The sequence below is a fragment of the Gigantopelta aegis genome, unplaced genomic scaffold (genome assembly GCF_016097555.1).
Source record: "Gigantopelta aegis isolate Gae_Host unplaced genomic scaffold, Gae_host_genome ctg1946_pilon_pilon:::debris, whole genome shotgun sequence".
Classification (NCBI taxonomy): domain Eukaryota; kingdom Metazoa; phylum Mollusca; class Gastropoda; order Neomphalida; family Peltospiridae; genus Gigantopelta; species Gigantopelta aegis.
Window position 1 is genome coordinate 29415 of NW_024532808.1, and position 13971 is coordinate 43385.

The 13971-nt window shown below is 37.8% G+C and overlaps 1 protein-coding gene across 1 annotated transcript in view; it reads left to right on the forward strand.

The window, feature by feature from the left end:
• Positions 1-13971, forward strand: part of LOC121391202 — a 53681-nt gene that overhangs the window by 23819 nt on the left and 15891 nt on the right. The window contains exon 5 of the mRNA XM_041522903.1: positions 12938-13222. Coding sequence (XP_041378837.1) covers positions 12938-13222 — 285 coding nt within the window. The remainder of the gene's footprint in view (positions 1-12937; positions 13223-13971) is intronic.

The following is a 13971-nucleotide window of genomic DNA, read 5'->3' on the forward strand; positions in this document are numbered from 1 at the left end:
AGTGCCACCCAAAGAACCTATAGATGTTACTTTTATAAGCAGGTTATATACAGATTAAAATACATGCATTGTTTCACATAACGTGCCGTGTGATGTGCCCGTTATAAATGAAGGTGGCCATTTGAGAGATTGCACCGTATATATGGCGTTGGGATGCTTGTGATTTTATTCAGCAATGTATTTTTAGTGTAATATCGATTTAATACCACAGATTCAAACCACGAAGTTGGTGCTATGCTAATAGTCGAACCTTTTATGTAAAGTAATAGTGGGGATTGATCCTGCGATCCTGTTCAACAAAGAAGCTTATATTTGATCTATGAGTATCCATCCAGAAGGACAAAAAACAGGAAAAGGAAAATGACAAACAGGCCAATGTTAATTATGACATTTGTGGTTGATGTATTGCGATATTTGTCATTCTTACATTTGCGATAATTGGCGTTGCAACATTTTTGGCTGAAACCTTTTTGACATTTGTCAATTATTAAGACATAATTTTGTGGGAGTGAACTTGTGACATTTGTAGTCAATATTACATTTTTCGATTATGCGACATTTGTGGGCACTACACACGTATATATATATATATATATATATATATATACATATACAGTAAAGTACTTTTAGAACGAACACGCTTATAACAATGAATGAATGAATGAATGAATGTTTAACGACACCCCAGCACGAAAAATACATCGGCTATTGGGTGTCAAACTATGGTAATGCAAATAAATAAAGTGATGATCAATATCAATATAAAAATTCAAGACTTAAAACAAAAACAGTGTAAAGAACTGTGCAGAAACACAAATATCACAGAATTTTACGGATACTGAATTTTACTCAAAACTTCAATTTTGTGCTGTATTGGCCATTCTCAAAGAGAATGTTACACCCCTGCACCACGGTGAGGTTACAGCACACGCAGGGGCTTATAACAAACTACCGGTTAGAACGAACGATTGTAAAGTCCTGATTTTTTCCCCTATATAGTATTAATAAATTATAATGTATATAACGAACTATGTATAGCGAATTAACTGTTAAAACGAGCCCATTTTTGGGTCAAAATTGTGAATTTCAGTGTAAATTAGTGCATATACAGCGAACCAATCATAATTGTTTTGTATCTTATTTGCATCTTATCAATCAGTAGCATCAACGGCAATGCATCAGAAATGACTGCACTAATAAGATCAGTCAGATAATGTCCGCGTGTATTTATGTAGTCGATTGGCATCAATTAAGAGAGTAATGTATTGAACAATTAACGGTATGTTCTCACTTCACTGCTATTGTTCGCTTGTTTAAGTCCCCATTGTTTCCTTGACATTTTGCCGGTATCCAACAAGAAGATTGACACCTGCAACTCACTTGCATCTTATCAATCAGTAGCAATAGCGACAATGGATCCAAAACATTCCCAGTCTGGAGCTCCACGCGGTAAGACGTGTTTGTTTCGCTTGTGCACACTGCACGTGCTTTCGTGTGCTCGACTTGGGGGTCCTTCATTTCGTTGTTTTTGTCAGTGAAATGAAGTTTTCTACTGGGATATATGCGGCCACTGGAACTGATTGAACGCTGGAACGCTTCTCGTTTCGACAGCCTGCACCACCAGGTTGGATTCTTTTTTAGCGAGATTCCTTGCCTCCACGTCATTTCTCCGTCTGACTGTCGACTTGTTTTTTTTCGTGACTCGTATGACGGCCATTCTGCAGAACGCCACGGTTGTTCGCGTTTAGTCTCTACATGTCCGAGCCTGTCCTAGCAGCACTGGAAGATTGACCGCCCCACTCTAAGAAGAAATAGGAAGCGGGGTCGGCCCCTACTACTCTTTTTCTAGACTTTACCTTGCTTTATAGTGATACCATCTCGTATCCTCCGGAGTCGGGCCCGTCCGCACCACTATACCAACCCATGACGACTGGACTATACCCTAGTCTGATACTCTCTCTCTCGTTCAGACGGATCCGGCTTCTCAAGATCTGTATTTCAGCACAGAACACCTTCAACGTCTATCGACTGTCAATCTAGGGGTTTTCTTGACGGGATGCAACCCATCTCGTCCCTTTAAGCTGTGCACCCAAACGGCCTTAACGAGGCCACTCGCGTGGACATATCGATCGGACTTTAAACTTTTAGATCTGCGTTCAAAACTTTATGTCGAAATTACTGTCTTTTTTTTAAAATATTATTAAATAGTCCGATCCTCTCTTCTTTCTCTTATTTAATTTTGGACTGTCCTTCTAAAATGCTCCAAATTATATAAATATTCGGCCGAGCAGTCAATTCTTTTTTATTTTTGGCTTGTAACCTTTTTTTTTTTTTTTTTATTTAATCTATTAACTTCTTTACTAATTGCTATTTTCAAAATTCTGCCCATTATCCGCTTGTTGTTACGTAGAAGATTGGTATCAATTAAGGGATTAATGTATGGAGCAATTAACCATCTGTTCTCACTTCACTGCTATTGTGTGCTTGTTTAGGTGCCAGTTTCCAACAATAAGACTGACACGTGAAACTCACTATACAGTCATTGTAATTAGCGTTAAATGTTTTGAAGGTAGGTAACACAAATATTAAGAAATGTTGAACAGTATTCGGTAGATGCGCAATCATGACGGGCACTCAATTCAATTCTTTATTTAACTTAGTCTGCTCATCAGTTGCACAAATAAAATACAACATATATGTACATATCAAGTGGAAGGTGTAACAACATTATTCCTATAGCGGAGAATGTAAAAAATACAAAAAATATATTCACAAAATACATTAAAGGACTCGCCCCTATGTGCCATTTATAATTGCATCACGTTATTTAAATACTTTACATAAATATTTCCCCAAATTACATAATTCTTTAGTATTATTGCTGTTTAGAGAGGTGTAGTAATTTTACCATATTTGGGTGAACACTATAATATTTTTTTAGGGGCAGCATAAAATAAAATGAAACCCATTTGACACAACATACATATTCTTTTAGACCTATCGGTGTTGTAATAGCGTCCAACCTCAATTGCTAAACTATGTGAAGATAGCCTAAGCTTTGTTATATATTTTTTTTTATAAAACTGGGAATGGCTTCATCGGATATTTCTGTAAATATATATCTTCTACTAGGTATTTATAGAGATATGAACATTTAGTAGATGTCTGTAGTATACTTGTAAGATCTTGTTTACCTTGATCAAAAATTCTCTGCCTTATCATCAATAAATAAAAATCCATATTTGTTATTGAATCCTGGTATAACCATACCTCATACAACCCTAAAGAAGATAACAATTGTTTAATATTAGTTGCCCAGTTATTTTGTTTTTCACACATGGACCTTACTTCATTGTAAGCATTATACAATATATATTTTTTTGTATTCAATAATTTGAACCAGTATTTTACCATACGGAATTTACGTACCAATGAAAGCGGGTATCGAAAATATAGTTCGAAATATATCATAATATTAGTTATTGATCTTTTAACTTTCAAAATATCCTTGCAATACTCAAGATGTAATTTTTTCTACAGAGTCCGCTTTATTAAAACCCCATATTTCACAACAATAATGCAAAATGCTAGCAACATATGTATGAAATAAAGAAAGAGATGTGCTTAACATGACACGATAACACTGGTTTTCCAAAGTAAAGTTGATGTAGCTATGCCTGTTTCATTCGATTGCCGACATGACTATGAGACCAACGCTCACTAAGCAGACAAAAATAAGCAACTTTGTTTCAAAACGTGACTGACTTAACACTCATTTGATTCAACATGTTTACAACGAAGTACTGCTATAACGAACCGATGGTTCTGGTCCCTTGCAGTGAACTTTTAGACATTTTTTTAAATTATTTTTTTTTCCTTCTATATTATTAAATTGTCGGATCCACTCTTCTTTCATTCATTTATTTTTTGAATTGTCCATCCGAAATGTTCTAAGTTATATAAACTTTTATTTTTATTTCGGCAATGCAGTCAATTATTTTTTTGTTTTTTCGTTTTGGGCTTGTTAACATTTTGTAATAAATGTTTCATTAATGGCTGTTTTAAATTATGCCTATTTTCAACCCCTCCCCCACGCTTTTCGGACCTAGTTACTGACAAAGACAGATATTGTATTGTGCCCAGAAGTGACGTGCCTGAACCTTACTTGGATGTAAGCACGTAAAGATGGTATCCAGTACTCTGATCATATTCCGTCACCCGTAATACAACATGTGTGTCATCATGTCTTTTTTGAAAAGGTATTGGCACGTTAATACATATATAGATTATTAAACGAGTTCCCATGCGAGACCATTTATATTGTAACAAGTACACTTGTAAGTGATGTACGATAGAAAACACACGAGTTGTAATATAAACGGTATCTTCTGAGTATAAATATGGTATTTTATTCATTAACTGCATATCAGTGAACACAAATCTCACATAACTACTTCCAACATAACTAAACAAAATATAGAATGCAAGACATAAAACCGGGCAAGATGACATACTACCAAAATAACGTCATTTAGCAAATGACGTTATATGATGGTGACTCGATTTAGCTATTTATAGTCTACTAGATAAAGTACTTGACAAACTTGAAAGTTTGATTACCGTATTTTTACAATTTGCAATACTCTTTCATATAAAAGCAGGATACACGTTATCTGACCCCAACTGTGACTGACATCTTGGTTATCAAAAAACACATTTTCAGTATCTTGGTTCCAGGACACATAAATACTTGATTCGAGTTGCTAATCTCATGTTTTTACACCAACAGAATTCCACAGAACTGACTAAAATACCCTACCATTACTAAATATATGGAACATCTCATATCAGCTTCTTGCCTGTTCAAAAGATCGGGCATAGTAATGAGAACCATATATATTTTGTTTGCTAATTTGTTCTGGCGGCAAAAATATCCCAACAAAACAACAACAAAAAACATGAGTGGGTTGTTGAAGTATACTTTTTGTTGATTTGTCTGTCAATCTTTAGGACTTTCTAGACATATAAATTGTAAAATTGTAAGCATAAGCAAAGCATTGTGCCAGAACATACACATCACTCCTCTCTCCACCCCCGAAAAAAGAAAAAAAGAAGAAGAAAAAACAAAAAACGAGATAACAAAATTATAATTATTTTGTGTATAAAATGTCTAATGATCAATGAAAGCGTTTATGGTTTAATAATGTTGTTATCTCTGTGGTAGGGTCTCCACGAATACTCGGGTACTCGGGAACAGGCCGAGTCTAGCAAGACTCGAGTCCATTCACAGGACTCGGGTACCTATGTAAGGAAGAGCAGTCTCATTTAATTGTATTTATTTACGTCATTTTACCATATGCTTGCTGCCGGTACCATTACATTGAGATATGGAGAGAAACCAAAAGTCAAATGTGTGGAATGCAATACGATGACATGATTTGGTATGTTCAGCGCTGGCATTAACACACATAATTGTATTTTACTTTATTCCTTAGTTTCATTATCATATAGTGTAAGTGTCTGGTCCGGGTCGAGTTTGAACCTAGAGTACTCGAGTCCAATAGTTTTGAACTCGTGGAGGCCCTACTCTGTGGTCTTATTTTGATAGAGAGATATCGAGAGAGAGAAAAAGAGAGATATAGGGAGGAGAAGGGAGAGAAAAACTTGTCAGTGTATATATGGTTTATATTAGTGTATTAGGTCACGATACTAGTATCAGACAAGCGTCCTTCTAACTTGATTGGAACTGTGTTATAAAACAGGACTTCTAATTACTCACTGACAATGGCCCCTACTTGTCCTATTAGTAATTATTTGCAGGAGTCTGTGAAAACAGGGAACACTGAATTAAGTGTTATAATTTATGAGTTCTGTTCACCTGATAGATATTGAAAAACATGAGTTTTTGCCAAGCAGTTTGTGCGTTCTGTCGGTGAAGCAGACTTCAATCTGTGTTGACATACTTGGACAATGTTGTTGTAGACGTTTTTTAAAAGACCATACAAACTATGCATGTTAAAGATATGATGCAGCTGCAAAATCAGGTTCCAACACTTCGTGAGATATTTGAAACGGGTCAATTTGTTGTACTGTAAACAACCATGGCCAAGGAGCAAGACCATGAGCAAGTGAACGAATGCTTCAAATATTTTGAATTGACTGGTTTTACAGATAAGCCATCCGCTTTAAGCGAATTACAGCTGGTGAAGAAGTTGCTCATCATTGAAAAAGTCTGAAACCACATCTTGAATGACCCCCACTCCCACCTCCAAAACTACATGTACACAACACTATAACCATGGAAACGTGCTTCAACTCCTGTATCATGTTTCTTCTAAAATAACCCTCTTTCAAAGCAGTCAAAGATTTCACATCAGTTTAAAAATATAAAACACGACCATGAATTAATTGTATACTTCTTGTCAATCCAAAAATAGAGACTTGAAACACATTTGCAGACATAAAAACCAGGGATCATCGTCTGCATGTTTGGGCATGGGATAACGAAGGCAATGCACAGTCTGATCTCATTGGCTGCCTTGATAAATTGGCTACAACTTCTGATTATGTCATCCGGAAGTAGATGCAAAACGTTCCATGATTATAGCCAATATGTTGGTTCCCAATTGTATGATATTATGTCACTAGCATACCGTATTTACCCATTGTTGTCATTTGATTACTTCAGTTATAAAAGCAGCCGTTTCCTTTACGTAGATTAATATCACACAGAGCTACGCCAGTGTCGCATGCATTTTAACGCTTTCCACCGGAGCGGAGGAGATTTAAACACGCAAGACACCAGTGTTGTGTGTCCATATGGGTGTACCATATGACCTGACCTGGCACAAAGTGATAACGAAGAAGCCTACAAAATGTTATTGTTGCATGCTCTCCATTGTGCACATAATTACCACGAGATACGGGAGTACTGATCAAATCGACTGACACTATATTGTGGTCCTTGCAATTGCCAATTTCCATACTGTATCTCTTGATAAACCATGACTTGTCCATTACCTCAACAAAATCTATAGGATCAAGCCACGATTTGTTCATGATGTCAGTGGGTGTGTCCAATCACGATTAACTAGCCTAAGCAACAGCTACCAAACTCGTTTGATTGAGAGTAGACCAAGGACTCCAATGATCAGTTTATACCTTTCTAGACAGCTCTTCTAGAGGCAGTCATATTTGTATAGGAAACTGATCAGATGTGGCGCAAGAAGGCATGAACACCCTCCTTGTACATTTTAACGGCATTCCTTCCATGCACTGAACTGTGTACTTGTGCAAGAGTGTACTACCCTACGGACTAATTAAAAATGAGATGATGTACAACTAATTTGGGTTTTCACAATGTGTTCTATCTAATGGGTCCCATATTTGATTTTCAGTTATAAAAAAAAACAAATATACGTTACTGTTATGTTTATTGAATGCCTTGGGTGTGAAAACAGAACTACAAACTTAAATAATGTATTTATGTCTCTTGGGAGCCAAAATACTGGCATTGTGGTTTTTGAAAATCAAAATGGCAGCCGCAACTGTGATTTGATTCATTCATGCCTCAGGCACAAATGCACCGGTCGCCGTTTGGTGGGATAACCATACGGCGTCCTGGCGTCCGCAACATCGGGAAAGAATCGTAGGGTTCTCCCAAAAATCTTTGCCATGGTCACATTAGATACGGTGTGTTTACATGGACCCTACGGGCTGACACATTTGTTCGGGCCATCAAACCTTAAGGACATCGTAAGGGCATCGTAAGTTGACCTTACGTTCACCGTAAGGTCCCCGTACGATGCCCGTATGTTGTCCCGACATCGTAGGAGCATCGTGTGGCCTCCCTGCGATGTATCCAGACACCGCAAGGTCACCTCAAGGCTGCTGCCAGGTCACCTCAAGGCCGCAAGGTGCCCCTACGATATGTCTGCTGTGGGTTTCTGATTTTAAGAATCGTACGGTCTTCAAAAAATTATAATTCTGCATTAAAAGTTTCCGATGACCCTACAATGCCCCAAAATCGGCCAACGATGTCCGTAGGATGTCACCGATGCCCGTAGGATGTCGTCAAAATCACACATCGTACGGGCATTTTACCCACTTATGATGCATTTGTGACTGAGGCATCATTCATTTCAACTAATTTTCCTGCTTATATCCAATTAAGGTTCAAACACGCTGTCCTGGTCACACACTTCAGCTAGCTGGGCTGTCTGTCCAAGACAGCGTGTTAGTTGGTTAATAGTTAGTGAGAGAGAAGAGGGTGTAGTTAAAACTCACTCTGGGTCGGAGCCATTACCGGGCTGCAAACCCTGTACCTACCAGCCTTATGTCCGATGGCTTAACCACGACACGACCGAGGCCGGTCTTTGATCTGAATGTGTTTCCTGCTTTTATATGAAAGATATTTAAAAACTGTACTAGTATGCAAATGTTTGTTACTTTTAAAAAATTTTTTAACATTTCAAGTATATTAAAGTACGTTTTGCATTCCTATGCTTATGAACACATCTATCATTAAGTTTTGACATTTAGCTCCATCTCTTATAATTCAGTGTTTTATGTCGTAAACAAAGTAATCTTGCCTTATAGTTGCAGCTATAGATGTTCATCTAAATGCATGTTAAATAATAATAATAATAATAATAATAATAATAATATTAATATATATATACCCATTAAATCTTACTATATAAATACAGTCCTGAATACAAAAATGAAATACACTTTACCGTATTCAACTCAAATGCCGGAACTATACCGTATTCAACGCTGCTATTTATAGCGCATGGTTACCGGGAATGCCCTTCGCGATATGTGAACAAAGTTGGTGCTTGGTTTGTTTAAAATGCTATTTTCTGAAAATTTTGAACTGAAAACAGACGAAAACGGTGACAAATATTTACAATTTAATGAGCGTGTTACCAAAACTTGAGACGGGAACACTACTAAACAACGAGCTTTTAATCCACGATAGTTAAGGTCGACGACAGTCACTTTTTGGACCCTTGTTTTGGCTTCGTACACAATTCTTATTCTTATTCAATAAATAAAACATCTCCAACCGTAATTTTGTGATATGATATATTTGACAAAAGGTACCTTTTATTTCTTTCATCTTTTAAAACTTCAAATTAATATTTTGTCCAGAATTATGAAATTAAAAAAAATATATATATACCGGCCTGTAAATAGCGTTGTCTGCTTGTTATAGGAATTTAACAGGGGTCAAGGTTAGTAGACTAGTTTTTATTTTAATGTGGCGATTTTGAATTTAAATGACGTCAGTATTTCAATGACGTCACTTTGCATCTCCTTACAATAAGGTTTCACTACATAGATGACTTCCGGGTGAGAGTTGATTGATCACGGTCCACTATAGTTCCTAATTGTGACACATGTTATGGTTCACATATTCACTTCTAGGAAATGGTGAAGAATTAAAACAATATGTATGTTTAATGGAAAGCCTTCTGGCTGTATTTTGCCCATGTTATTTTGTAATATTGTGCATCGACCTTTTGGGACATGGGTATATAGCGCAAGTGACAGCCGGAGTGAATCGGTTAATGAACCACCTGTTCGGACCGGTACTACAGCCAGACGCGGTCATATAGCAAAACACTGAGACGGAAATGTTCTCAATTTTGGAGTGAAAATAAATGCTTATATAATGTATGTTCGCAGTGGTGTATGTTGTTAGTGCCAACGAGAACCCGTTCTATGGGCAATCTTCGCTTGAAGTTGGGCAGTTTAACACGGGTTTCAATGGCAGATGACATCTGTGTAGTGAGACCTAAGTGAATAACAATAAACTGGGTACATGACGTTTCAATTGCTATTGATTTTTTTATTTTTTTTAACATTACTAATGCACCTGGATGTGTTTGAACAAAATCTTGTGATTAATTTTTTTAACTTTTACGAAATATGGATTTCTAGTGAAATTACGGGAAGATATGCTATATTTATTGTGTTCGAAGCCAAAACAAGGTGCGAAAAATGACTGTCGTCGACTTAGCAACAATGCCGTCGCATGCACCGTCTCCTCACGTAGAAAACTTGGATGAAATGTCAACAGGATTATTCAGTGGAGCGATGATTTATGGAGGCACATTTAATATAAACTTAAACTTTTCAGCAACGAATAATTCCATGAACATCAATAAAAGAAAACACACCGATGACGACACAGACACTGAGTGAACAATTCTTGACATTTTTCTTCGTTGATAAAACTGGCTTTTGTGACGTATTACGACCAAATTAAATATTATATTGTTCCTGAATTTTAGCAATTACATTGTCTTTAAAAGGCATTTCAAACAATATCATTAAAATTATAGGTAACTTTTCACTCGTTCTTTCTTATTTCTGTTTATTGTTTAAATGGAACTATATTCCTATGTGTGATAATTGGTGGTTCATCGGTCCGCGTAGTAACACAGCTGACCTAGTTGTGTAAATTTAGAAATCCCCGTCTTTAGCTAGCAGTGTTACAATTTTTGAACTATTATTTGCAAAAAAAATTCCAATTTAGGGTATGTAATAAATACAAAACTACATATATGTGGTTTTCTGATTTCTGTATTCCACGAGTGTATTTCCTGCCGGAAACCCCTCTGCCTGCGGCATTGGGGTTTCCCGCAGGAAATAAAACTCGTGGAATACAGAAATCAGAAAACCACATATATGTAGTTTTGTGTATATATATATATATATATATATATATATATATATATATATATATATATATATGCCTGTCATATCAATTTTTAAGAGTGAACCAGTTTCACAAAAATGGTATGATAGGCAAGCACCTTTTGTATTTTATTTATTCCAAACCAACTGCAAACAAGCCGCAACGCAGAAGTAAGCAGATGTCCAGACCTACTACACTTTATTTTTGTACGAATTGGGTCAGCAAATGATCTACATCACACGTAATCTTTAATGACGTAACGACGAGCAACGAGACGTCAGCAATGTACAGTTTAGGCGTGAAGCTTGTATTAGATTTAATTGGCAGTTAGTGATATGTATACATTCACAGTGATGACAGAATTGTTGATCGGACCATCAAAGATTGAGCTGAGTAAATGGGACTGACCAGATGTGACACTGACATTTTGTACATAGAGCCGTAAAAGAGAGTAGCAGTTTGACGACAGACACTTGTCGCAACATCGTTTTGTCTTTGTACACAATAGCCTATTTTATCGCAATTTCATATTTGCCATATTTCGTAATGGTTAGATACGTTAATAATCTGTGAACAAAATATTTTCCACAGCAATTTTGCACATAACGTTTACTTGTGTTCGTAAAAAGGACGCATCATGCACCCTGCTTATTTTATTATATACTCTGTCAAAAAAGAAACGCATAGGTGATAGGGAAAGAAGAAAAGTGTTTGATTTTACAAAATCTCATTATTTTTGTACAATGTTGCTGAATGACCATGTTTGTTAATGTTCCTGGAATGGGACAGCATACCCAAATGCACCCTAAAACAAATTTAACGCACGTTGTGGCACGTTGTGTGACAATTGCAGGAAATCGGTGTGAAATGGTCAGATTTTGGCGAATGCATGTGAAACTCAGGGAAAAGATTGGGGTAGTAATGGGTATTTAAAGCAGCAATGCTCGCAGTGATGCCTCATTTCCATTTCGACGTAGACGAGTTACAAGATCCCAAGACTAAGCCTGCCAAATCGAAACATTGCAATAGGCCGCCTCCAGTCAGCAGTCGCACGCCACATGAACGTCCATCAGAGCACCATTTCACGTCCCTGGGACATACTAGCAGTTTCAATCAGCTGAAGACCGGCTCAGAAGTGGAAGACCTCGCATAAAAAATGCAGCACAAGATCGCCACAACCGGGTTCTGCACTTGCGTCACTGAACTGCAATAAACACGGCTGGACGCATACCTTGTTTGAGAAGGGTGTCTTCACAAACCATTCAGAACCGACTTCGACAAGCTGGTTTACGGGCTAGGAGACCGTATGTTGGCCCCATCCTGCAACGTCAACATCAATATTTACGTGTTCGCTGGTGCACGAATGTACAGTGGTGGAACTTGGGAAACTGGCGGCGAGTATGGTTCAGCGACGAGTCACATTTCCTTCTACAGCGCCGTGATGGACGACAACGTGTTTACAGACGCCGTAATGAACGTTTTGCCAACAACTGCGTTGCTCAAGTTGACAGATTCGGTGGAAGGAGTGTCATGATGTGTGGAGCCATCTCATACACCGGCAGAAGTGAACTTGTGTTCGTACAAGGCAACCTGATAGCTGTACGCTACCGGGAAGAAATTTTTCGCCGTCACATGCTTCCCATTTTGAATCGACAGAGATAACTCTTTCAGCAGGACAATGCCAGACCGCACGCTGCACGTGTAACAATGTATTTCCTACAGAATGAGAACATTAATGTGCTGCCATGGCCATCAAGATCGCCAGATCTCAACCCGATTGAACATATATGTGACGAACTGCACAGACGTGTACGCCAGCGTGACCCAAATCCTCAGACGCTTCCGCAACTGTCACATGCACTGCAGGAATAATGGGCTAGGATTCCACGTGCCCGGATTCAGAGACTCATTCAGGATATGCCAAGGAGATGTCGCTCAGTGATTGCTGCTGCTGGTGGCCACACAAGGTACTGATTTCAGCGCCCTCGTGCGACGCTTTGTGGTGACGAAAACTGCCGTCAGTCCATAGCAAGAACATTGTCACATACTCATGTCAAATTTGACTGTGATACGATCATAAATAAGGAAATTATGCCACTTTGTATTAAAGAAATTCAATGAATATTTCGCTTATGCGTTTCTTTTTTGACAGAGTATATATGGATGCCTAGGCATTACGCGTTTCATGATTGTATATATGTTTAGTATGTTACATTATTTTGCTTTCAGTGGACGAGTTGATACCAACTTCTTTTAATGTCAGCAAAGTGTTATCATGGAGTGCAGAGTTTGCATGGACAGTGTCAGAATACGTTACTCAAGCACCCAATTCTACCATCCAGTACAGTGTGACTGTCAGTCTTAATGCCCAGTTAATTTCTACATCTGATACATCAACAGTCAACGGACTGACTGCTGGACAGTCATATTCTGCTACAATTGTGACAACACTTCAACAAGACGGGAAACAGCAAATTATTACCAGCACTGAAAAGGCGTCATTCTCGACTAATAGTAAGTATAGTTCGTAATATGCATGACTTTATATAGTCTTTAACATTGTAACAATATAAATATGACATTTCATCTGGCGTAGCCCAGTGGTAAAACATTCGCGTGATGCGCGGTCTGTCTAGGGTCGATTCCCGTCGGTGTACCCATTGGGCTATTCTCGTTCCAGCCAGTGCTCTACAACTGGTGTAACAAAGGCTGTGGCATCTACTATTCTGTCTGTGAGATCGTGCATTTAAAAACTTTTCTCTGTATTAATATGTATATAGCTAACTTTAATCATACAAACTGAAATGCCCTTGTCAACTATCACCAGGAATTAATTATGAACTATTCCCAGCTAATTAAGACATTACAGCATCATCTTAATTCAAGATCAGGGATTTATTCAGGCGTTGTACGGTACCGAACATCGACACCTTCCCAAAAGGAAATGTCACAGAAAATTCACAGTTTCTTGGCTATAAATTCCCAATCTAATCATGATCAATATACACGCTTATTGCGTGGTCGGTCTAGGATCGATCCCCATCAGTGGGCCAGTTGAGCTATATCTCGTTCCAGCCAGTACACCACAACTGGTATATCATAGCCAGCGGTATGTGCTATCCTGTCTGTGGGATGGTGCATATAAAAGATCCCTTGCTACTAATGGGAAAAAAATGTAGCAGGTTTCCTCTCTATATGTCAAAATTAACAAATGTTTGACATCCAATATCCGATAATTAATAAATCAATGTGCTCTAGTGGTG